Consider the following 27,186-nt stretch of genomic DNA (forward strand, 5'->3'; position numbering starts at 1 on the left):
AAAGTCCATTTTGGGCAAAACCCTACTCATTTTAGCCAGCCGTTCATCGGAGGACGCTCCAGCGGAACTCCTGCCATGGACCAGACCACGAAACCATCAGCTGAAGAAGACTACGGAAACACGGATGACCTGCATCCATCATCTTATGTTGTATTATTGCATCAGATGGAGCTGACTTTATCAATAAAGCCCATGGCACAAGTTAGGGAAACCTAGGGGTCTTACAAGTTCCTCTTTTGTCTGCCGGACCGCTGGCTAGAAGTCAGCGCGCATCCGGAAGGTCCTGCGACCGGCCATCTCGACACAAGTTTTCCTTGGTTTTCCTCTGTCTTCAAGCAAATGCTGAGATGGTTCCCAAGTTCCAAGTTGCCACTGCAAGCTTCTCATGCAGCCCTCCCGATGTAAATTAATCAAAATTTACCACCCCTTAACGCCGTCAAAATTTATCCCCCCCCCCCCCCCCCCCTCAGTAGGAACTTCTAAATTATGTCCTAAACTTCCAAATTAATAGCCTCAGCTTTCCCTAATACAAAATTTCAAAATTCCTTCTTTTATGCCAATCATCACACTAACGCCTTCACTCTTACTTTATCCTTACCAAAAGGACGAGCGGGCATTGCCTGGGGACCTTCTAGCTATAAGATGCTCTTTCTCCCCCCCAGATATCGAAGTGTCTCTCACTTCTCCCCCACCAATTTCCTCTTTCTCTCTCTCTCTCTCGATTCGCTTAAATTTGTAAATTATCATTTCACCATAAATTATGTAAATCACAATTTCTGTGTTTCAAGCTTCTATGCCTATAAGGGGTAGCGCGCACTAGCGGGTTTTCTGCCGCAGCGGTAAAACTACAGCACATGCGCGCAAGCTCTAAATGGCTTCAAAGTAACATGAGTATGGTTACACAGATTAATACAGTTAGGTAGATATAAGCGTGAGAAAAAATGTTCTTGAAGTGAGCTTTGAAAATTTAAAGTCCTATATTACTCAAAACCATGGACTGATCTTGTCGTGATCTTGAGGTGACATTAACCTATCCATGACCTCAAACTGACATGAATATGGTCATTCAGGTTCCTGCAGATCGGCAGAAAAATGCGTTTGAAAAAATGAGTTTCGAATGACCTTGAAAACTTAAAAGGCCTCTATTCGGTAAACCCGCGGACTGATATTGTCGAGACTTTGACATGACGCTGACATGTGCGTGACTTCAAACGGACATAAATATGGTCACTCAGATTCCTGCAGATCGGCAGAAAAATGCGTTTGAAAAAATGAGTTTCGAATTTCCTTGAAAACTTAAAAGGCTTCTATTCGGTAAACCCGCGGACTGATATTGTCGAGACTTTGACATGACGCTGACATGTGCGTGACCTCAAACGGACGTAAATATGGTCACTCAGATTCTTGCAGATCGGCAGAAAAATGCTTTTGAAAAATGAGTTTCGAATGACCTTGAAAACTTAAAAGGCCTCTATTCGGTAAACCCGCGGACTGATATTGTCGAGACTATGACATGACGCTGACATGTGCGTGAATTCAAACGGACATAAACATGGTCACTCAGATTCTTGCAGATCGGCAGAAAAATGCGTTTGAAAAAATGAGTTTCGAATTTCCTTGAAAACTTAAAAGACCTCTATTCGGTAAACCCGCGGACTGATATTGTCGAGACTATGACATGACGCTGACATGTGCGTGACCTCAAACGGACGTAAATATGGTCACTCAGATTCCTGCAGATCGGCAGAAAAATGCGTTTGAAAAAATGAGTTTCGAATGACCTTGAAAACTTAAAAGGCCTCTATTAGGTAAACCCGCGGACTGATATTGTCGTAAGTATGACATGACGCTGACAGTGCGTTCCATGAATGCGGCAGAAAATCCACTGCGTCTCAATCCGCTCGTGTGTGCAGTGTCTAACTTTCTCACTCCCATTCTGCCATTATAAGAACGACGAGCGGGCAAAGCCTGGGAGCCTTTAACAAGACGATGATCATTATCCCTCCAGAAGTAAATTTGTGTTTAAGAACGTAAGAATATCGCCTGTTAACGTCCAGTGCTGATAACGTTAGAAAACAGCTTAGTTCATGTGATTGCGGATTTAGACATTGTTTTGTTTTGTAATTTCTTTGGACGAAGTGAACCATTTTGTCCATCCGCATGCTTCATATCCGTGATGTATCGCGGCTACAGCTGGACACAGCGTCAATACGCAGATGTCAGCCAAAATAATAAGATATCCGAGGACAATGAAATGAAATTGATGAAATTTGGTATATCCGATATACGCGCTACATTCTGCCGGACTGTACGGCACTAATTTAGAAGGCAACCATCTCAATGTTAATTTCGTTTGTTTTAGTTTCATGAAAAGAATTTATAATTGAACTCTGTGAAGAATATTATTTTTTTTTTTGCATTTCTTTATTATTTTGATCCCATTGTTGTAGAATTATATGAAGTCACGTGTTGAAAGTTTCATTGTTGACCGTGTCTCGCCGTAATGAAGTGACTGAGGTGTTTTAATGCCATTTTAAGACCTAGACGTTGTTGAATGGAAATTTTGCATCTTCTCGTCGTTGATAATTCTATATGGATACAATAGAAGTAAATACGTCCATGTTGGTTTCTGTGTTTGAACACATCGACACATTTTGTACTTACATATGTTGATACATGAGTTATAGAACCTTTTCGCCTTCTGTGTTGCTTCGTTGTCACTTTCATTGATTGGTTCTTCCAGAACTCCTGTAACCAGAAACAAGGAGGAAGTGAGAAAATGATCTAGGTCAAACCAAGCGTTCTGTGCGTCTATGAGAATTCTATGTGACAGACTATCGTTCTTATTTTTGCTTTATGGAAAACATTTGTTGCTGTAGACAAGTTTCGAATTTCGCCGTTCTGTTCTGTCTCATTAATCGGCTTCAGAGTTCATGTGCTTGTGATAAAGTGAAAGTTGCAACTAGTAAATCAATATTTGTAAATAATTTAATAGTTAACACAAACGGTTTTATTGACCTTTTGGGTTCGAGGGAACGGTCTCGGTCAGTGCAGATGCCCACACGCGGTATGGATGTACTGGGGTTTCTCGTTCCTTTTCTTAACTAGCTGACAGCTAGAATGGTGAAGTGTGGTGTTTTCTTCGCGGTACGGACTGAATTCTTAAATATTAATCAGACGTACTATGATTCTCCTTCTCTAATACAAAATTTCAAAATTCCGTCTTTTATGCCAATCATCACACTAACGCCTTCACTCTTACTTTATCCTTAACAGAAGGACGAGCGGGCATTGCCTGGGGACCTTCTAGCTATAAGATGCTCTTTCTCCCCCCCCCAGATATCGAAGTGTCTCTCACTTCTCCCCCACCAATTTCCTCTCTCTCTCTCTCTCTCTCTCTCTCTCTCTATGATTCTCAGAATAAACAGCGTTAATAGTTGATATTCGTAATGGTGAAGAGTTGTGTTTTCTTCTCGGTACGGACTGAATTATTAAATATATTCAGACGAATTATGATTCTCAGAATAAACAGCGATTATATCCTTAAACAGCGTTAACAAGTTGATATTCGTAATGGTGAAGAGTTGTGTTTTCTTCGCGGTACGGACTGAATTATTAAATATTAATCAGACGAACTATGATTCTCAGAATAAACAGCGATTATATCCTTAAACAGCGTTAACAAGTTGATATTCGTAATGGTGAAGAGTTGTGTTTTCTTCGCGGTACGGACTGAATTATTAAATATTATTCAGACGAATTATGATTCTCAGAATACATAGCGATTATTTCCTTAAACAGCGTTAACCAGTTGATCTTTGTAATGGTGAAGAGCTGTGTTTTCGTCGCGGTACGGGCCGAATTCTTAAATGCTATTTCGACTAGCAACGAAATGAGATCAGACACATCTTACCCTTGAGGATGACCTGCAGCTGGTCAGCCAACACTTCGAAGGTACTTATGCTGCTCCTGTCCTCAGGGATCACGTGTTTCTTGTTCCAGGTTCCACAGGCGAACTGGAAGAAGTCGGTGCAGGGATTTGCCGTCTTGTCCATCGCTGCGAGCAGAGACGCCGCTGCGAGAAACAAGGTTCAGTCTTAGTCGAAAAACTTGTTGATACAGGGTGCCGTTACTCTCGTCTGCGACTCTGTCGGAGGCCCACTACCTGTAAACCAACTGTATCCACCCTCTCATGTCTGTCGAGGCGAGTTTTTTTGAAACTTCGTGGTGACTATTAATGCCGCTAAGCAAACAGGTTAGCATGCTTCTCCGTTATTTCCCGTAACAGATTAAGTGACGAGTTATTTGTATCAATCGCTTGCTTACAGCCAGACAAGGTGGTGGCTGTATTTCATCGTACAGGACGATACTCAAATGTGTTTGTGGAGAACACAAATTCATCGGCGGGCCGTAGGTTGAGAACCCCTGAACAATATGGCTTCATTCTCTGAGTTGCATTCGTATTGCTAGAGTGATGGACGGGTGGCTTTCTGCGTTGGTATTTGCTGGTATCTTGTGCCCCGTTGATTTCAACGGTTCGTCCGTCTAGTTTTGTTTTGGGGTCACAGTTTCCTGCCTGATGTAATTCAGTCAGAGGAGAGGAACGTTATAGAAATGGCAGTTTTATGAAAGGAAAAAAAGTACCAAGATGGCTGTCTCCTGCATTGTAGCGCCGTAAAGTCTGGTAAAAGATGAGTCACTCATCGTTCTGATGATGGATGCAGCAGGGACCTCCGAAACGTCGGTAAACTTCTATCAGACTACACGGCACTACAACCCAGAAGACAGCCATCTTCTAAATCTTACTTAAAAATGGTGCATAATACTGAATACGAAATGTTTTAAATTGCTGTATCAGTCACACGTGTTTGATGTCAGTGCATGAGGTAAATAATCTCGTCCATTTCCAGACGTGTATGAGCCGGGATAGCTCAGTCAGTATAGTGACTAGCTACGGGCTGGACGGCCGGGGTTCGATCCCCGACGGCGGCAGAGGATTTTTCCTGTAGCCTCTGCGTCCAGACCGGCTCTGGGGCCCACCCAGCCTCCTGTCCAATGGGTACCGGGGTCCTTTCCCGGGGGTAAAGCCGGCCGGGGCGTGATGCCGACCACTCACCCCCATCTAGTGCCGAGGTCAAGAAAGAGTAGGAGCTATACCTCCACTCACCCCAAACGCCTACATGGCGTATAGTGGGACAAACTTTACTTTATTTCCAGACGTGTGGCTGCTGTTCGGGAATTTTTGTTATTGAAGTGGCTATTTCCCTATGGCGCTCGATTTGATGCGCTGGACGGGGACTATTCTGTCGTGTCGTCCAAGCGGAAAGTTTGGGTTAGGTGCCAATTAAAACACGGGCGCGCTTTGAAACTGCGTAATTTGTCGCATGCGGTAATTGAGTGTGACGTACGCATTTTACCGCACGTCTGACACAACCGACGCAGCGCGTTCAAAGGTGATCTAATTTCGCTGCGGAAACACCACTTTCAGATGTCATATCCACTTTTCTTTTTCCGGTGTAATTTTGTTTTGTGTTGAGAAGTTTGAGGCCAACGATGCACTTATTACACTCATGCAATACTTCAGTTTTAATGTACATGATTTAACTCTATAAATGATAGTGGTAAATATATGTACCACCTGTTTCAACACTCAGTAACTCTACATTTTCCCGGCAATTTTTTTTTAATTTATCACTTAGTTTAGATTGTTTCGACTTCCCGTCTTCCTTCTACAAGTCTAGTGATTGAAATAAACAAAATTACATTTTTACGTGTTATTTTTTGATTTGCGTTAAACTTGGTACTGATCAACTTCGTCTAATACCAAGGTATGGAATGCGTGAAGCCTTACCTCCTTGCTCCCTATATGTGTATGTTGTGCGATGCTTTGGCACAGAGAACTGCGTTTTGTTTTATAAGAGAGAATTTGATAATCTGAAAATACCACGAATTTTGACATTTTCTGCCCTGACGGTGGGGAGTGGGCACTAAAATTAATTGCAGGTTCGTGCGGTTACGGAATTGATTGAAAATAATGCAGACCTGTGATTGGCTTGGCGTGGTATTACGTTACCAGCAGTTTGTAACTAATGAGACTCCTGATTGCTACTACAGCGACGTGCTCGTGTGTAATTGGAACCCTGTGGCTGACACGTCGTCCGCGGTAATTATTCGCAGGGAAAACCGAGCTTAATTAAGCAGCAGCAACAGCAAACCCCCCCCCCCCCTCCTCCGCAACCCAACTTAGAAAGCCTCTCGGCCCCACGAGTGGCTTCGTGCTCTGATAAAGGCACATCACAAACTTAATCAGCTTAATGTCGGTACCTGAAATAATGATATTAATTCAGAATAGAATTCCATATACGTTACCGCGTGGTGATGTATAATGGAGCGTCGCTGTTCGTGATCCTGTGTGACGCTGGGCGTTTCGGTGGTTTGCCGTTTGTGCACGAAGTGTAGGCACTAATTTAAATTACTGCAAGAATGGCATATACGTATTGTCCTCTGGCACAGAACTAGCCCCGTTTACATTTTGTAAAGCATCAGTAAACAGTAAGCGGGATTAAAGACGCTCAAAGACTCTCTGAACAAGAGCTTAGCAAAATTTTAAGTATTTCGAAAAAGCTGTCACTGCGTACATGTCATGAGATTCCTTCTGTTACTGCGAATTTAATTGGAGGGGGGGCACACACGTGGCACCTAATCAGTTAGCAACAACGAATGTGACATATAAATTAATTCACGTCGCTTTGATTTCGATATCGTCTTTTGTTTACTTAACTTAAATTTAGCATAAACGGTCTATAACCTAACCGCGCTCGCAGCGTGTCGTAGTCTGACCTTGAACTACGATATGACTAGGCGTCAGCAGTGTTGCCACTCACACAACGAAAATGTTCCGATATTGACATTACTCTCTTATTCCCAATCTTATTTGATAGTACTGAATGTCTAAGTTGAGCTGTCTCTTGAATTCTGTATTTTTCTCCCCGCCCTTACAGCGAAGAATAGTTGACCCTTCTGACCCAAGGGCCAAGAAACCGCCTGTGGCTCCTCAGGTTCAGAAAATCTCGCTCGTCCCCGCTGAGGGCATTCACCCTGGACATTTCTGACGTCAGTGTTTCCGCCATTATCAGAAGCACAAACGCGTGCGATAGCTCCGGAAATGGCCGCGTCACGCATTTATCTACGCGTTTTCGCCATCTGTCATGGTTGAATAAACGTCGGGCAACTATACCCACTTTACCCTGACCGGTCGGGATCGCGTGTTGGCGTGCAACAAAATGGAAACTACGCATTATATTGTTTAAGAAACAAATGAATTACCTGTCCTCACGCACTCTTCCGTCAAGCACACTTTCTTCGAAATGGCAGCTGAAAGAAAGAAGGAAACACAACATTAGACATTTTTATGCACACCCTGTAACATGTTTAAAAGAAACAGTACAAATCAACGTAATCCAGTGGACTGAACAGATTAGGTTTTACAATTGTACTTCCTGACAGAAGCAGAATGAGGAACGAAACGAGAGGGTATTTTTACCCAACAGACGAAGGAAATTTTCCAAGAAAATGCATGGCGTTAATAGTACGAGTAGATTACTTAAGTAGGTGAGGTAATGTGAGGATAATTGGCGTCATTAATTCTTCTCGAAATTGTTTGGATCTTACAACTACTCTGCCTGTGCAGCTCACGCAGAATACAAGTTTTATAGCAAGCGCACAGAATGTCTCAGACAGGCTTAAAGTGCGCAGTTATGCTAGTCATTTACGTTTAATTACTGTCTGGATATAAAATGGTTTACTTTCCTCAGTTGTGCTGTAAATCAGAGACGATTTTCCCGACTATAGGTCTATGGTAAGAGAATTAGCGTAAGCCAATTTAAGAGGTTCGTTTGAGTGTGTTGATTAAATCCTGACTTCAAGCTCGCCATGAAGCGAGGACCGTCCTTATCTTCTCAAGGTGCCCCGGGATCATTAGGGCCGGCAGGCAGTTATGCATCAGCGACTCAGTACAGATAAAGTTTGTCATTTGGGAGAATCCGACGCACGGTAAGACAGTTCTGAAGGTCTTTGTTGTCAACTGGTTCTCTCCACGTGCATCCGTGAGAGACCTGGAGAAAATTTTTACTTTACCTGTGGGATGGCTTGGAATATATGTCTACTTCACAGGTTTAACGCAATGGAAGTACGCATTCAATGAGTAATTAATTGTACACTTATTAATTTACTAGTAAATTAACGAGAACATCGGAAGTAGTGACACATTCGTAAATACTTGTTACTCAACAAGAACCAGAATCAGTCAATAACAAATGATCGCTAACCTAACCCAACCCAACCCAACCTAACCTAACCTAACCTAAACTAACCTAACCTAACCCAAACTAACCTAACCCAACCTAACCTAACCCAACCTAACCTAATCTAACCTAACCCAACCTAACCCAACCTAACCTAACCCAACCTAACCTAACCCAACCTAACCTAATCTAACCTAACCCAACCTAACCTAATCTAACCTAACCCAACCTAACCTAATCTAACCTAACCCAACCTAAACTAACCCAACCTAACCTAATCTAACCTAACCTTACGCATCCAAACCTAACCTCCCCAGACCTTTTTCTTTGGATGACACTGATCACGCACGCCATCTGATGTTGATGTTATAATCCGTGATTCTTTGCCTTCAATCCTCCAGTGTCCCGAAATGATCGGGACACACATGCATTAATTGCTTTACTGTTTTTATTTAGTAAGTAAAATATGTTTTCTGGGCAGCGCAACCGTGTTATGTGCCGGCCTGACTTGACGGGGGGGATCGACCTGGTCGTCTACCTGAGCGCGCTCGCTCGGAAATAAACTAAATGTATATATGAATAGGGATGTTTTTAAGGGTCCTTACATGAAGATTTCAGTTCTTTTGTCTTCCCTTTTGGGTTGTGAAGATTCGTGAAAGGATGGGTTGAAAAGTAAACGCTGTCTTCTGATTCCCATTCTAACTTGTTACGTTTCAATTTTAATTTGTATGTGCTTGTGGTTCTATGCCCCAGGACTTGGCTAGCAGTTGAAATTCCATAGGGACAAGAAAAGGGAGCCTTGAAAGTATTATTACCATAGTTCCTATTTATAGGGTTGCCTTCTCAGATGTCAGCATCGCTGCACCGCTACGGTAGTTGCTTCATAACTGAAGAACCGGTTGTATAAGGAAGTGGCTACCAAGCCGGTTCGTGGGTCTATGAATCGTTTCATGGTCATTGAGGGTGTTTCAGAACGGGGCGCAGAGGCGGAAGTGAAATACAGCAGCGTTATCCACTCCGATGCTGGGATATATCAAGACGGGTGGTTAGCTACCCCCTCCTCCAGCCCGTAATCTCCAAATTTCCACCCCTTAACACGATTCTATCGACCGAAATCCTTTTGGAATTCAATCAACTGGAATTGATTCCGAATTCAGGCTTCTAGAGAATTATTACCAAAGGTTCTGTTGTGGAGGACAAAAGAAGGCTTGAACGTGATCTTTGAGGCGCACTCCTGTTGTTCGCAGCGCCGTGAAGCGGCCTCCGCATATAACACGGAAGTTCAGTGACGTGTGGACCACGAAATAGTTGGTAATTCATTAGCTGTTTCAGCAGCACATTAATTAACGAATGGACTGATTCACAGTTTGGTAACAGAAGTCGATTCTGAGCCACTTTCATCCATCTCAAGACGAGACATCATTTGGAAGACCTAAGCGTAGATGGGAGGATAATATTAAAATTAATTTCAAAGAAATTGGAGGATGTTTTTGATCGTGGATTGGGTTTGGAACCATTGGCGGGTTTTTGTGAGGACGACAATGAACCGTCCGGATCCATAGGGATTTATTGACTAGCTGAGCGACTCGCTTTCAAGGACTCCACCCCGTGCATTTTTAAAAGGCCCGAGTCGCCACCTTAACGGAATTGCTGTATTCTTAGTTCGAATTACGTTTAACCATTACGATTCAAGTGACGAAGTCGATCGTGTAGCTCCGCTGAGATTACACGGTGATGGCGCGATTGTAAGTGGTGACTACTTAAGGATCTGTAAGGACACGATCGTGACGTATTGTAAGGTACTATCCTGGCATTTGTATTGGGAGACAGAGTACATCCATGAAAATCCTTTGTCAGCCCCTAACGCCGCCGAGATTCTAATCTCGTACCTTAAAAAATTAGGAGGTTACTGTTGAAAGAATCTGCTGGGTAATCTTCTATCAACGCAACTGCTACGCACTCGAAATGAAATGCAAATCATAGTCCTTGGTACAGCTAAGAGTCTTTCGTGAAATTCCAACACCTTCGAGAGTATGCTCAGCTGCTCAGTTGCCCGCAGCGACGGAGTAAAAACACCGTCCAAGCCGAAATGAAGAGTAAAAGTTACGAGGGGCTGAGTTCTTTCCAAGGACCGAGCGTGACGATGTGCCGAGATTCTGGAATTGAACGCCAGGCCGTGAAGATTGGACGTAACTTTTAAGAACTTTTTCATTCCCTCGGCTTGGCTCCGCCTCACCCTCCGTATCATCTTCGTGAAATTTCCCATTACGTGTCGAGAATATTTCACCCAAGGGACGCGAAGTCATTTGACCTAAGACGTAGAAAGTGTCAGGATTACATCCGAGATGAGGTTGGAAAGGAGGGCAACTGACGGATATACCGCCTCTCCCCCCAAGCGCCTACATGTCGTGTAGCGGGACAGCTGCCACGTACATGCATTGAGAACAGACCTGTTATCAAATACGAACTAAGCAGAACACTCCAGTTCAAGGAGAACTGCTACCAGCTTACTTTAAGTTTGAAATATGTGCTAGAAGACAGAGAATATCGCTGTTTTCCTCAGTTTCTACGACGTGAAGAAGCGTAAGGATATTTTTAGTTCGTCCCCCCCCCCCCCCCCCGAAATCGTTCTATCATTCGACGCAACATTGCCGGATATTAAAGCGTCGTTAAATAAACTAAGACTCGATCAATTACGAAGTCGATTTTGTTTACTGCCGACCCCATTTTCTGCACCTATGACGTGCGATCGTAAAGCCAGATGCCCGTACGCTACGCAGCATTAGCATTTATGCTTTGGGTTAGAAGCAGACGACTGGAAGCGATTTGTCATACTAGAGTACGCGCTCGGAGTAATCTTTTTACGTGTTTATTTATAAGCGTGAGGTGTTTGTTATTGCACCAGCGTGTCCGGTTTCTGCTTTCTGTGAGGCGAAAGGGTCAAATGGGCCTTTGAGAGCATGAGTGGCATAAATATCTCAATACTTTCGTCGATACAAAATTTGAATTATTTTCTTTTCTAAATAAAGAAGATTGTCTTGTGCGATGTGGCGTCGTGTAGTCTTGTGGAAATTGACCGACGTTTCAGCCTCCATTATCAGGATCTTATGACAGAAGTAGTATCTGCCCTTATTCGTCTCTCTTTCCATGTTTTTATTTTTATTTTCCTCGTTTTCTTGTTCCTCATTTTTCTTCTCGTCTCCGCGCTCCGCCCCGTTCATTTTTTTTAAATTTTCCATTTTATTTTATTTTATCCTCCTCTTTTCGTTCTTATGCTCTTTTCTCTTTAATTTTCTCATTCTCTTATTTATCATTTTCTTCTTCCCTTCTTCTTATTCTTCTTCCCTCTTCCTCTGTTCCTGATTTACTACTTTCTGTATTTTGTACGCGTTCTCCCAAGGCCTTGTCTCTCTTCAAAAAACAATATCTCTGGCAGTTCTGAGAAGCTGGCCTTGTGTCCTACGTCACACACGATTATATCATTAATTTCTTCTTCTCCTTCTTCTTCATCTTCTTGTTCAGTGCTTTGAACGCCGCGTTTTAGCCCCACGTAGTCGCACCTCAGAGGTTTGAATTTGTGCCCAAGTATCAGTACCGCATCCTGTAATTACGAAAACCCTTCGGAACCATCAGATGCATCACAGGTCAGGCAACACTCATATCATGTGTTTGGGAGTGTCTCGATTAAAATCTCTGCTGTGTTAGTTGCCACTGCGACCACTTCAGTGGATTTCCCCAGCTCCTCCAGTTTAATTCCAGGATAGCGCAACGAAAATTCTCGCATGTCATTCATTCATTCATTCATGGCCATATTCCTTTCTCATAAAAAAATTCATGCTAACCTCTGTAGTTGGAACAGAGTCTGCATGATCCAAGATGCACCGAGAAACTACAGATGTTTTTAATACTTGTTAGTATCACGTACCATCGGAACTTTCGTTGGTTGCTTTTTTGATCGACGCATAAATTATATTTATTGTTCGTATCTGAATAATTGACCCCTTCAGTGATCGACCGTGTGCCCATTAACAAAAGCTATTTCGTCATAATTACGTTTGACTGCGCGCAGAAGCCATAAGTCTCTTCTGACAGCATTCAGCCTGCCACATCGATTCCGGACAAGACAGATGGCCAACACTAGTCAGATACCTGAGTGCGACAGCGACGTAAGTGATCATTCGAACGGTTTCGTGGACAGTGGGAAATATATTTCCCGCTCACATTTTATTCCTATGACGTGTACGACGAAGTCCTAATATATTTTTTGACCACTTACTCTGCTGGGACAGATTTGATTTGGGCCGCAGTCCTACTACAGTGGGGGAGTACGTGTCCCAAGTTGAAACCACGGTCATTGTGTCTCTTAGAATAAACGGTATGACTACGAACGAGTTAATGCGCTTGGCCAACCAATAGGAAGCCAGCATTTTAATGTTGTCTACTCGGCCTCTTCTTACGTCTTGTCCACTTATCCGGGGCCATAGCGTCTCTACTCGTAGCCGTCTTAAATTATTTATACGTTCATTTATGTCCTGCGTTTTACCACCAGCCTTTCCTTAGCGCCGTTAAACCGATTGAAGGACACAGTGGGAGAGAGAGAAGTAGAAGAATAAGAAGAGTTGATAAACGCAGAATAATGGATATTGGGAATCAGAATAAGTCACCGACGTTAAGAATCCGATACGTAATCACATGGAGATGATATGTCGTCATTATCTAATATTAGACGAGTATTATAATACTCGTCGCAATTAGGTCATCTCTGTTTTAATTCTGAAATGATTAAATCGTGTTTATTCTGCGACGTTGTATGTAGCGAATGTATTGTAAAATACCCGTGAATGAAAGGCATTCCTTGACGGCTTGACATTCGCAATGATTTATAGTTTTCCTCTGATCTGCGGGAGGTAGGAATGCTACATGCAGTCCAATGAAAATAAACGAGAACGCAGTAGGACAGCAAATCACAACGCATTCATTTGTCAATCACTTCGTGTTTGATTCGCTTCCGCAGAGGGCAACAAGAAACGCGAACCTTGCGTGCAAGTAGAAGGAATTTCTGGTCAGATCTTTGGAAACACGTTCTGATAACATCTGTCAGAAAGGGCTCGTCCATCCACATGCAGGACAACACGCCTTGTTAAGCTGGTGGTTCTTTAAAGTTGAATGGTAACTATACATACCACCTCCCTTACCGGGAGTAAAGCAGTCGGAGCGTGAAGCTGGTCACCTCCATCTAGTGCCCACTTTCCTCCCCCACACGTCTTAATAACCTCGTCCTTTATTAATGAGCGGGAAAATTTTGCCTTGTGCAGTTGGAACGAACTGCGTCATAACCTGCTTTATGTTCAGTTAAATACATCGATTGGGTTCCTTCATAAAGGTGGTGGCTGCGTACACACTGAGGCCTGTTTGCTCTGTGGAGCGCTCGTTCCGATGTCTGTTCTCTGTTTTCAAACACGCGATGAGCCACAAGTTCCTTCTTTGTAGACTGCTGGAAGCGGGGAAGTCAGATAACCCAACACGCAGCTGTGACCGTTGGGTGGTCTAACCTCCTGGCGTTGAGTTGCGTGCTTTCTCTAGGGGTTTGCTGCTTTTATGTATTTATTTTTTTCTTTTATTCTTTCGTAGACATTTATTGAGGAGGTCAACAACTGCTCTAAGGCCCCACATACAAGCGAATGGGGCCATTGTTGCGCAACAATGGTCATTGTTAGAACACTGCAAGAATTGTCTCGTATTAAAATAGCGCAAGAAGGTCCCAAGTCGCAAATATTATTTCGGATCTCAGTACAACAACAACCTGTGGTTTGAAGAACACGTTTGTACTCCAGAAAGTTTATATTTCCAGCCCTCGTTTATTCTAGATATGTTCGCGTTCCATTATTATTTTCGTTCTGTTCTCAAAATAGATCGACCTTTCTGATGCACTGATTATAATTCGATCATGCACACTTCATAGCTCTCTTCATGTTTTGTCTGTATTACCCAGTATTTTCCATTATGTATGCATAATGCAGACTTTCTAGGGCTCTTTGTCTCGATGACTTTGCAGATCGGAGTGGCCTACTTGTAAGTAGCGACAAGTTATAATCACTAATTTATAGCCTAGTACACGTATGGTGGTGGAATAGCCTAAGGTGATGATTTTAGATATTTCGAACACTTGAGTCGCAGGTTTTCATCCCCGATCAGACATGGACGTCCGTCTGCGTAGCTCCATCTTGTTTTCTTGGTGGTCTAACCAAACACAACGCGTCTCCATGACAACTTTATTATTATTAGTGTTCTGTCTGACGACGGGTCCATATGAACAGGATCCTTCCATCCTTTTATCGGACTGGGACCTGTTCATATACGTTCTTGGCAGATGATCCAGAAGTGGTTTGCCATTGCCTTCTTCTGTGTGTGAATGGAGTAATTGTTGGGATGCCACGGAGAAACCGGGGAAGCCCCCCGGAGGAAAACTCCGTGTTGCCTAGACCACGGCCTTGCCCAACACAAGTTATAAATTCGGGCACCGCCGGGAATCGAACCCGAGACACCAGGATTACAAGGCCAGCGTTCTAACCGCTAGACCACTATCTCTTGATTAATGCTGTTCAGAGAAATAATCGCTGTTCATATTGAGACCCATAAATAAAAAGTGTGAGCAAAATGCAAAATTATTGAATGATAAGTAAGTGGTACGTATAGTTACCACTGTGATTTCAAGAGTTACATTATTATGAAAGCCTGTAGGGTTTCTTGGATGGGCGATCAGGCTGTTCCAAGGCCTATTCTTCAGTAACAAAGGAAAAAGACGAAAATGGACCCAGGGCTTCTGCGTCGAATGAGCGCATCTGATGCACCCTGAGTGGGTTCTTCCTGGTGGTTACAGCAGCGCACACGTCTACTGCGCATGTTAAAACTTCTTGCCCAGGATTATGTAATCCGAAATCAAACGTCATCTGCGTGATTGAAGCATGAGGAGGAGATGTAACACTTTAAGTACGTGTAAGAAGCAAGTTGATGGATTGATTGTCATCGCATGTCAACATCGAATTCAGTGCCGTTCCAACACCGTCACTGTTTCTCTCTTCGTGACTGGAGAAGGATTTGCATTAAATCAGGGGTATTATTAAGGATAAAAATCGCCAGTACGTTTCTAGAAATTATGCCATGTTTTCCGAACATGCATTTAAATTTCCCGTCCACGTCTAGGTCTCCCAAGCTTTCCGATCAAAATTCTTTACGTATTTCTCATCCCCTCTTGTGTGCTAAACGATCACACACGCCTTGATTTAGATAATCCGAACAGTATTTGGAGAAACGTGTAGATTATTAAGGTTCTCAGTATATAAAAATGTCGTCTGAAATGTTTTTTTTAATAATATGGAAGATAAAGCTCAGCCGCGTAAACAGCGCACGGAACGTACCGTCAAAATTACGTTCTCGTTTCGTCTTATCGCCGTCATGAACGTCACGCAACTAAGAACATCGCAAGAGGAAGTGACGCCTCTGAAGTGTGTGCATTTTACGTAACGTGCCCGGCGCTGCACGTATTGTTATCAGCGACGGCAGTGCTGGTGCGCGTAGCAGAGCGTCCGTGGCAGCTGGACGACTTGCCTCTCGAGGTTGTATTACGATTCTCCGCGGCCTCGTTCATTAACGACGGCAACGAGATGATCCCCTGCCATAAACCAAAGGTCACGGTGTGTTTTATTGCTTTGATCTCAAAGACGTTCTTCGAGGACGAGGCGCGGTACGTCGTAATAAAGCGTTCGTACAAAATCGGTGTTGGTGGAAAGGGCACACTTGGAAGATCTAGTCATAGATACGGCTGAGGATGGCGCCCAGTGTTGGGGTCTGGCGTTGGACTCGAGGGTTTTTCTTTACAAGTTGCACAGCCGTGGTCTGCTAAAGCAGGTGTTCCGTCCTGCTGGTAGCTTCCTTGGACGTTGCCTGACCAGAAACCTGAATACTTAGGCCATGAACTAGCCCTGAATATTTATTTATGAACCGAATGCTTATAATTTAGTTTGTTAACCGATTAAATAACCTGTCCGAGGCTGAGGGACCTGTACGACATTTCGGTCATATTTCGGCGTCAGTTCTTGGCCCCGCCCTACCCGAATAAATGCCGCGTCACAATTCAGAAGACCGTAATAAAAATTGTCACCGCCGTGAAAACCTTAAATGTACGTGCTTCATCCATGCCTACTACATGCCCATTTTATCATCAAGACAATAGGAGCGAGGAGTACCAGTTATGAGCTCCTAATCATGTAATTTTCTCCATTACAAAATGCTTCTCTGTTGCCTGGCAGTAAGGGGCAGTGTGAACTAGTTGTGAACACTCCGCGATTTGCGGTTGGCCCACTTCAGAAGCCAGGCGCTGGCATTGGCTGTTGACTCGCTGGAGTGTCGCGTCAGCTGTCTAAAACTCGACTGCTCCTGTAATTATGTTGCCCGTCCAGTGTCATCAGGCTCAAAATAGAGAACAGGATTTAGCCACTTCACACCCAACACGGACACCCGCAATGCATCAAGCGAAACTTTTGCAACACGGATTCAGCCGTACGCTCCGAATGACAAATGTCGACTGAAATTCTAAACAGAATTTCTGTCGAGGGAGAATCACAAAATTACGTATTGAGGACGTTCGTGCTCTCTGAACTGTCAGAGCGATGAAATAAAACGGAAAGGACATGTAGCACGCAGTGTGCAAATTAAAATTACGTACAATTTTTGTCGGAAAACTACTGGGAAAGAGGGAACACGATAGACCCAATTGTAGATGGAAGGATAATATGATAATTGATATCGGTAAATAAAAGTGTGGAGGTAAGTATTGGACTCAACTGGCTCAGGATATCATCCACTGACTCTGGCATTTGTGAACACGATAATGAGAAGTCCTATTACTATTAGAGTATTGGTAACTATATTTACCACCTGTTTTAGCATTCAGTAAATGGCTTCTGAAGGAACACTTGTGACAACTGACCAATATCACGTCCATCCTGTGAATTCTTAAAGCCATGTGCGTTTGAAAATGACTGAATCAGTACGACTTTGCTCCTGGCTGGACTACTACATTTCGATTCCCGGCGGGGGCAGATATCATTTTCGCAACCGCATTCAAACCGTTTTAGGGGCCCACCCCACCCAGGGCAAAGCGACCAGTATGTAAATCTTAGCTCTCACCGCCATCCGGTGCCGAGGGTAAGAATGCGTGGAGGTATACCTCCACATCCCCACAGATCTTCGTGGCGTGTCCATTTCAGTTTGTCGGTTCTGACTTGTCCAGTGCGTCTACTTGGTTGTCAGTAAAGGGCTTCTTTCAGGGTGTTTGATTGCGTGTAATGTTTCAATTGGCCTGATCGTGACAGTTGCTTCCTCCCTGGATGGCCGTCAGTACAGTCAGGTCAAGAAGCACGCACTATCCTACCAAACCCCAGGGCTGTCCACTTGGGATTTGTGGAGGACAAAGTGGCACTGGCAACAGGTCCTCCGTTTTCCCCTGTCATCAACATGCCATCCGCTGTCCATGTTCACTCATTCGCCATCTGGAGGATGGACAAGGGGACCGTCAGAGGCTTCGGTTCCATTGAGACACGGCTTTTTAAAACATAAACTGGGTTATATAAATGGCCGATAGATTCCTGAGACTGTCTTACGTACCATGAGGTTATATTAAACAAGCCGAATAGGTAGTAACTAACTACATGGAATGAGTCGTCTTTGAGAAGCTGCTAGAAATCTCCGTGTGACCCGGAGGTTCATTGCCGTGTTTACACGAGACATCCACAGGCCCCTGTCTTGCGCCACAATAATTCAACCCTATTCACTTAGTAATAAGTTAATATTACCATCTCATCTACGCCTAGGTCTTACGGGCGATCACTTCCCTTCAGGCTGTCCGACCAAAACTTTGTACGGAACGAAACAGGTGTTCATTCTCTGCAATGAATTTTCGTCAAGCGCTTTTGGTTCCGTCGTGACCGGAGTGGACACTGTTCGTAGATGTTGCGGCATTACCTTCAGTCCATCCATTGAAGCCGAAGATAATCTAAATATTATTTAAGTATTCAGTCCGTACCGCGAAGAAAACACAACTCTTCACCATTACAAAGATCAACTTGTAAACGCTGTTTAAGGAAATAATCGCTGTTTATTCTGAGAATCACATAGTTCGTCTAGATTAATATTGAAGAATTCAGCCCGTACCGCGAAGAAAACACCACACTTCACCATTACAAAGATCGACTGGTTAACGCTGTTTAAGGAAATAATCGCTGTTTATTCTGAGAATCGTACGAAATGAAGATTTATTGTCTGTTAAGGAGGTGGGGGTACATAGTTACCACTGAACGTTAAAGGACAAACAGTGATGTGTGTTTACTTCGTGATCATTCATGACCTGACTGGAAACCACCGTTAAATGTTCTGGTTATTTGACAGGTGAAAGACGCATTGATTTTATGAAGCTATTTTGCACGGAACAAGTGCCATGTAAAATTCATAGGAAGGAACCAGGGTTAAGGTACGAACGTCAGAGGGTGATTACTGTAATTACGCGGGGGTGGGGTGGGACGTCAAGTCGGTACAACGCGCACAGTGGAACGAGAAACGGGATACTACCGGAGTGTAATTACACTCCGGTAGTACCCCGATTATAATCAGATCACAATTATTAACAAGGAGAAGTTGGACCGAATGCATTAAAATCGAATGGTGGTCAAACAGTCTGCTGCAGTTTCCCGGTTCGGTTAGTGGTGTAATGCGTCACTGTGTATGTGTAGACCCTAAATATGGGGAGCGTAGCTGAAAATAGGTCGCATCAAAACCTTTCGTTTCATTGTGCAGGGAGTTTATTTCTAGTGCGCGCGCACCCAAGCGGAAGAGACGGTCGCTTCTCCCGTGGAGTCCGGCCGGCCCGTAACGCGTAAGTTCGCTTAACGACTGCGCTGATTATTTTAAACACACTGTATTAAATTGCGCAACTAACATGTAATTGGCTTCGTATTACACGGTTAATTATTCAGATGGGATTTGAGGTTCTCACGGTAGTGAATACGCGATGTCGGTTATCTGGACTGCGACGCCGTGTGGACTTGTGGGTAGATATAGTACCATAGAAACGTCGTCCCTTCGTGTTTGCAAGAATTCGCCACCGGTCGTTGTCCTAAACCAGATGAATCCATTCTACACGGTATTTCTGGAAGGTAAATTGTAATATTGCTCCATCTACACCTAGTTCTTCGAAGTTGCCTCTTACTTTCAGGTCTTTCGACCAAAATTCTGGGGCCCTATCTCGAAGGGAACAGTCGGCCGGGTAGTGGAGCTGATTAATCCTCTCTGTCGGTAATATCACGCGCGTTCCTTCTCTGGATTTCGGCGTTATGTACCTGGACTTCGTGTGTTATAGTTAGGGTTGCGTTTTAAATCGAACATCCTGTATATGTACTTTTAACGGAGTTTGTTTTTCTTCATTTTCTTTTGCAAGGTTTTAATCCGCATGTTAAAATTCGAGAAAAAAAGTGTCGGCGCAATGCACCTAACCTGATAACCTAGCAGGTGACACGCGTTGGGTGTTAAAACAGGTTCTTAATCGCAGTCTTGCTGGGGTACAGCAAAGCAGAGATAGGCGTAGTTGGTGCGGGGGCGGTGAACCCGCGCTTCGCGCTGGGGCCTCTACAGGCACTCGATTGCAGATGACTGAAAAGGGAGCCCGTCATGATTCTTCAATTGAATGACACCGACTCCCTGGAGGAGAGCCCTTGTTGATAAGCTACCAGTCGCTTGTTGCCATAAAATTGTCCTTTGTGGAACCCTGAAATTCATTCCCACATCCACAGGAGCCAGATGAATCGTATGATTCATTTTAATATTATCCTCTTTGGCTGTGGTGACATCCCTTCAGATTTCCCGAATAAAATCTTGCGTGCATGTGTCATCTCTCCCATGCGCGCTATATGCCTTGCCCATCTATCTATCCCCCTTCGTTTGATCATCGTAATAAATAATATTTGGTGAAGAATACTGTTTACGGAGCTCTTCAATGCGCGGATTTCTTCCACTTCCTGTTTCTTCATGAGCCTTAATTCGGAATGTCTTCCTCGGCATCATGTGTATTTTTACCTCAGTGCACGACAATTTGCGAAAGACACGTCTTAAGTTGCAGCCTAGACAACACACGTCATGTCATGCTAATGACAGGGATAAGGAAGGAAATTGCTTCTGAGAAAGTATATGCTTCGGGTACTGATTATTCTGTGGCATAATGCTCGGTTTATCAAGGAATTAGAAATGTTATTACGATTATTAGTGGCTCTAAAGGCCTTGAAAGACCCCGTCCTCCCACATGTGATGTTTCTTAACCTCTTTTAGACTTATTAAAGGATATTTCAGGGTAATTACAAACTAACTTAGCCACGAGGCGCAAAATGAAAGCGTATCTGATTTGCGTTACGAAAATCCTTGGTTAAAATCCTCAAACCAGGCGAGATTAACCCCTTCAACCCCAGTGGTAACTATATGTACCACCTGCTTCAATAACCAGTAACTCTTCGTTTTGTATTTACGTGTTTCCTATGATTCTCAGAACAAGGAGAGATTATTTCTTAAACAGCGTTAACCAGTTGATCTCTGTAATGGTAAAGAGTTGTGTTTTCTTCGCGGTACGGGCTGAATTATTAATATTATTTATACGAGCTTTGGTTTCAAAGAGTTAACGCAGTTCCATAAGCAGGTTACCAGCGCTGGCTGTCCGTTTGCTGTTTTGTTAAAACGAAAACTAAAAGTCAGTCTTTTCGCTTTGTATTAATCTGCATATCTGAAGCAACTACTCGGGAGAGCTAATGTGTGTTTGTGTGGGCTGTATTTTATTGAGCAAGGACACTCAAGATTTTGATAAGGACGTGTTCAAAGCGTAATGGCATGCCCAGACGGCTAACCCTGTTATTATCAGCTACTTAATAAACAAAATAAAACAATCGGTAGATTGTTATTAAAGCAGCAATCAAAGAGAAAGTAATAGGTCCTAACTGTTTCGTTATGAGTCTGCATATTTGACCCAGATATCTGAGCTAAACACGGCACAGTCTTCAAGCAAAGAAGCAGGCATTATCTCGATTGATCGATTTTTATTCCGGGGGGGGGGGGGCACGTAACGTGAATGGGGAAGATTAGAAATACGAACGAAATTTTGGTTGGAAATCTTGAAGGGAAGAGAACATTTGTAAAGGTAAGCGTGCATGGGAGGATAATATTAAAATGGATGTTGAAGAGATGAAGTGGGATGATGTGGACTACTGTCATGTGGCTCAGGATAGGGTCTGGTGGTGGACCCTTGTGAAAACGACAATGAACCTTCGGGTTTCTTGACTATCTGAACCCGTGCTTGGGTTTGGTTAAAGTCCACGCGTCTTAACTTTGGCACAAGATGGAGGTGAGTCGTTAGCTTTACGCCCCGACCATATTACCCTTGGAAAAAGAGCTTCGGTACCGACTTGAAAGCGGTTCAGTATGCCCAGGACGATTCCGGGCGTGGAGTTGAAAGAAAAGTGCCTAAACCCGACATTTAAAAAACAAGTTTTGAGCCCGGAGTCTGTCAGAACATGACTTTAAGTGCAAACAGAATAAATTACATCTGATGGAATATTAAAATGAACTGCTCACTGAGACTTAATCCCGAAAATCTATCGACAGGACTCCACGACTGAGGCATCAGCCCGTCAAAACACCTTTACCATCAAATCACGGTAGACTCGAGCGGACATCCAGGCCCTTGGTGGGATTCTGTCGTCTGTGGATTTCGTCACCAGCTGTTCGCGCCAGTCTGTTGCTTAAGATAGCCCTTTAAAACGCAGTGGTAGATATATATATATATATATATATATATATATATATATATATATATATATATATACACTACATAGTTTAAAATTCAGTAATTCTACATTTTTCCCTCTGAGAGTGTATTTATGGGTTTCACGTGACAATAGACAGAGATTATTTTTCTAAAAGGAATTAATCAGTTTATCTTTGTCGTGGAGACGCGTTGTTTTCTTTGCGGTAAGGTCTCAGTTTGTCTTCGAAGTGTTAAACCGCGCCCTCGGCTAGTGGAGCCGCGAGGTCGCGTAAACTAACCCAGTTAAATGACCGAGCTCTGCTACTGAACCCAAGACCTGATTCACATCAAGTCGCCAGGCAGGTTGTTACTGCAAATGGGCGTCACTTTTAATCTGCGTGTACCACTTCGAGCTCCGTGTATGATACCAACTACTCGAAGTTTGATCCGTCCGGGAATATCAATAGAAACATATTTTATCTTTTCATTTTAATTTTAAACGCATCTATTTTAGTATTATTCACTTTTACCAGTTCTCACTATCACGATAAACCAATAGTGAACAATCAACTTACTCCTAACGACAATGAAACCCGTTTAATTCCATATATCGTCTGTATTTACCGCTGTTTCTGTTTAATGTGCATAAACAATTTACTTTTGAGGTATAAATGTTGTAATAAGAACAGAAAAATACAACATTACATTCATGCAAAGTCTGGTAGAAGTTTGCCTACTTTCAGAGGTCCTTGCTATCTTCATGATGGAGGTAGCAGGTACTCTGAAACGTCGGTAAACTTGTACCAGATTACACTACACGACGCTACAACGCAGAAGACCGGGTTAGCAAGTTTCAACTTGTCAAAAGGGACTTATTTCTGTGGACTTAATCGCGCAGAATAAAGCAAGCTTTGAATAAAAATTTATATTTCGCGCTTTAGGCTTTAAAGTGCTTAACACCCAAGGCGATACGGAGCTTGGTACCAACTTTAATTTGATTACTACTTTTTTAAAAAAAAATTGCATTGTTTGTCGTGGCCGCGTTGGTAATCTCTGCCCATTGAATTCTTTGAAATTTTTTAAATGTCTTACCATCACTGCACTCTAGTTGAAATAGAAATCCAAAGATGAGGAACCCAAGGCCCGCGGTCAACAGGAGGATGACCACAACGGCTGACCGCTCTAGTGACTTTCTTGTTGCGCGGTTGGCTTTCCTGTTCCACACCCAGCATCCGTATCGTCTGCCTCTTGCCGACTCCACGACTGGCGTAGGGGCGTCGTAGCGGACCACAGTGTTCGTCGTCGGTTGTGTCAGGCCGGGCGTCGCATCTGAAAGCCCCATTGTCGCTGGTTTCCTGTTGAGTAACGGGTTCTCGGTTATTCTCAACTCCGGCGTTTGCTGTGCTGGGGCGTCGACAATGAAACCTCCAACCCCGAGCAGCTGTTGAAGTTCTTCGTGGTTCTTTTCTGACGTTGATGAATTTTTTCTCGAGGCGTTGTTGCTGGTCTGTGTTCCTCCCGTCGGTGAATTGTTTGCTGACAGAACTCTAAGAAATCCGTTGTTGGTTGCATTGTTAAGAAAGAGTTTCTTATTGTTGTTACTTGTGGGGCTGTGATTTTGAGCCCCGATAATACCAGGATCAGCTGACGGAGATTCTGGACGTGTACCACTACCCGTTGACGACGGCATTTTGTTTTTGATCTGGTTGATTTTGTCGTGTGATCTTTAGCGCGTGACAGTTCCGCTTGGTGACGTCATTTACACTTCAAGTTACTGACAGGAAGTAATACCATTTAATAAACATTTTGCATTTTTATTTTATCTATGTGCATTTCTTTTTTGGTATTTCAAAACTAAAACATCAAACTGATCAAAATTGTTCATTTGTTCGACATTATGATACGTATTTTCTAAATCGTCTTCTGTGTCTGTTCACCATCAAACAATTTGTTTGCACTTTCAGTTCGTCTGTGATAAAAGAAAAAGAAACGAGAGTCACGAAATTAAACAATTGACACCGTTAAACCGTCAGTGTTGAAGCACTGTCTTGAAGCCTTACGATGATTGTCGCGATAGAACAGATCAGCTAGTTGGAAGATTGGTTAGTCACACGAGATGATAATGACAGTTGATGATTGCGGGTGATGTGGTCCACACGGACTCAGGCATCACACTGAGAGCGGCAGTCCCTGTAAACTACTCGGGCCCTTTATATATATATATAAACACAACGTTCGCCGATGTTACACGAGGCTGGGGCCACGCTGTCAATCGATACCACGTCACCAACAATGTTCCTAACACCAACTCAAATTCACCAGAGTTTTTTTTCTTGAAATTATGTCAAAAATGGCTTCTAGATAAATGTGATCGAACTTTTATACAACATTGACACCGATAACATGTTCATGTGACACTCGCTTAAGCACAATCGATCCTGTCTGAGCTCAGAGGTTCGCACACCACCCCCCACCACCTGAAGAGAAATTCTCTCCGACACTGTAGCCCCAACATGAATCCTGTGTGCGCTCGTATTTACACAGCTCACAACAAAATTATCCCCCCCGCACCCCCCCCCCCCCAAAAAAAAACCTTTTCACCTAACTGGCCAAAACCTACCCTAATTCTTTTCTTCGCAAATTCTCTTCAATAAAACTCTTTTATACGCGGACACCCCACAAATGATTTAGCTTCACCCCCCAATTGTTTATCTGCGTTTGCCTTCTGAGCTTCGAAATGGACCGCGTATATAAAGTAAATGGGTCGTCCGTGAATGTTCTAGATCAGTGGTATTCAACCTGGGGTACGCGTGCCCCTGGGGGTACACGAAGACATCTTAAGGGGTACGTGAAATTTAAAAAAAAAATTAATTTATGATAAACACTGAATAATCAGTAATGTAATTTATTTCATTATATACTATGTATAACTTGAATTATATACCAACAACTTTGGGGGTACAAAGTTGAAGAGAAATTATATCTGGGGGGTACGCGAACAAAAAAGGTTGAATACCACTGTTCTAGATCATTATTCTCCACGTTGGGGGCCGCGGTCCCCCATTGGGTTGTGAATGTTCATGTGGGGGAGGGGAGCTAATCTAATTATGGTGCATAGGCCTCTAATGCCATTGAAAGGGCTTACCAAACGACTTGCACGGAATTTTGAAAGAAAACGTTTTAGCAGTAGGCCTAATTGAATTAATATTTTATTTTAAATTGATAAACACGTTGAAAGGCAGTGAGATTTCAAGATGGCTGTCTTCTGCGATGTTGCGCCGTGTAGTCTGGTAGGAATTGACCGACGTTTCAGAGGTGCTTACCGCCTCCATCATTAGGCCGCCGTGACAACCTCAGATCCTACATGAATTCTCTTATGTAACTGTTTTTAATCATTTTATATCTTAGATCTTACAGGCTGTCCCACAATCTTATTCTTGTGTGATTCTTGAGGTAGGCCCATGTTAATATTTGCAATTTACTCCTTGTGGGAACGCAAAACGGACGTGTCTACGTATAGGACAGAAGACTGCTTAGTATTAAGCTTGAAAGTGCAACGGTAACCATATGAACCACATGTTTTAACAGTAAGTAACTCTGCATTTTACCCGCGTAGGGTTTATTATAGATTTTATATGATTCTCGGAATAAACCGCGATTATTTCCTTAAACAGCGTTAACCAGTTGATCTTTGTAATGGTGAAGAGTTGTGTTTTCTTCGCGGTACGGACTGAATTTTTAAATATTAATCAGACGAACTATGATTCTCCCTGCAAACAGCGATTATTTCTTGAACAGCGTTAACCAGTTGAACTTTGTAATGGTTAAGAGTTGTGTTTTCTTCGCGGTACGGACTGAATTATTAAATATTATTCAGACGAATTATGATTCTCAGTGTAAACAGCGATTATTTCCTTAAACAGCGTTAACCAGTTGGTTTCGTAATGGTGAAGAGTTGTGTTTTCTTCGCGGTACGGACTGAATTATTAAGTAATATTTAGATGCGCTTCGGGCTTTCGAGGTTTCAGATCGATGGGTCTCTTATTACGCTGTTGGCCTACCCATTCAAAAGGGCGGTTTTTATAAACTGAAGCCCTTAAACTGAAGGCATTTCAGTCTCAACAAGTGTAAGTTGTATATATTGCATTTTGGCTCGAAGGAGGTGGTGGCCAATTACATTCTTTGATAATTTGAATATCTGATTTATCTTAAAGTACAAACCGTATGTCCCGGGCGAGGATGGCACTCCTGCTTCGTATTCCGAAGATTCCGGATTCAAATCTCGGATTTATGAGGGATTTTATTGCTTTTCTCAGTTCCTCCTCTAGAAAGCCCGGTCACATCTTTAAATAGGCCACGGCCGCTTTCCTCCACTCGCGCCATTTTGTAGAACTGGGTTATTGTTGCACAAAGCGACCATGGCTTTTGGACAAGTAAATAGGTTTAAATATTAAACCGGTTTCTGTCACGATGTGATGTAGTGCAAGCATTAGTGTCTCTTTCCTGGGGACAAGTGCACTTAAAGGCTCGTATCTCTCTGACTTTGTGTCCTTTCTTTCTGAAATGCCCAGTTTATTTTTATTCTGCGTAATGGACAGATGTTGGTTTGTTGTAAATATAAAAGTTTAAGATTTGCTGATTGACTCTTACCTACTTTATCTTCTTATTAACAAAACAAACGAATTACAATCTTCTGATGAACACGGTAATGGACCATCAGGTTTTGTAAGAGGTGGGGAATTTATTGATTAGCTGCCATCTAAATCTCGGCTTTATTATACGCTTTGCGTAGAAATATAGATTACCCAACTCTTCGTTTGTTACCACTGTCACAAAATATCTTGATCATATTTTTGTCCACTTGAATCCACCGCATTGATCATTTCTTCAAGTGACATTTTAATATTATCACACCATATATAATAGAATAAAGTCTAGCAAGTAATCTGTTTTGATAACGTTCACCGACTAATTTTTGTCTTTCCCTTTGTATTTTATTTGTCGTAAGAACTGAGCTTTTTTATACGCCTGTGTGTTTAAAAAAAT

The 27,186-nt window shown here is 43.0% G+C and overlaps 2 protein-coding genes across 3 annotated transcripts in view; one reads left to right on the forward strand and one right to left on the reverse strand.

Annotated features, from left to right (window-relative positions):
- LOC110838637 (neprilysin-1) overlaps window positions 1-24,334 on the reverse strand; it is a 35,521-nt gene extending 11,187 nt beyond the window's left edge. The window contains exons 1-4 of the mRNA XM_022081995.2: window positions 23,233-24,334; window positions 7,327-7,374; window positions 3,914-4,075; window positions 2,665-2,748 (exon numbers count right to left, since the gene is read on the reverse strand). Coding sequence (XP_021937687.1) covers window positions 2,665-2,748; window positions 3,914-4,075; window positions 7,327-7,374; window positions 23,233-23,830 — 892 coding nt within the window. The 5' untranslated portion in view covers window positions 23,831-24,334. The remainder of the gene's footprint in view (window positions 1-2,664; window positions 2,749-3,913; window positions 4,076-7,326; window positions 7,375-23,232) is intronic.
- Window positions 1-27,186, forward strand: part of Mi-2 (chromodomain-helicase-DNA-binding protein Mi-2 homolog) — an 83,201-nt gene that overhangs the window by 27,654 nt on the left and 28,361 nt on the right. Inside the window, exon 1 of one of the 2 annotated variants that reach the window (XM_087342388.1) lies at window positions 4,058-4,255. The exons of the other annotated variant lie outside the window; for it this stretch is intronic. The gene's annotated coding sequence lies outside the window, so the exon portion shown is untranslated. Of the gene's footprint in view, window positions 1-4,057; window positions 4,256-27,186 lie in introns of those variants that run through there. 2 annotated transcript variants of the gene reach the window in all.

This window comes from Zootermopsis nevadensis, unplaced genomic scaffold (assembly GCF_977971745.1).
Source record: "Zootermopsis nevadensis isolate Lab colony 2312 unplaced genomic scaffold, Znev_1.0 Znev_ptg000003l, whole genome shotgun sequence".
NCBI lineage: Eukaryota > Metazoa > Arthropoda > Insecta > Blattodea > Termopsidae > Zootermopsis > Zootermopsis nevadensis.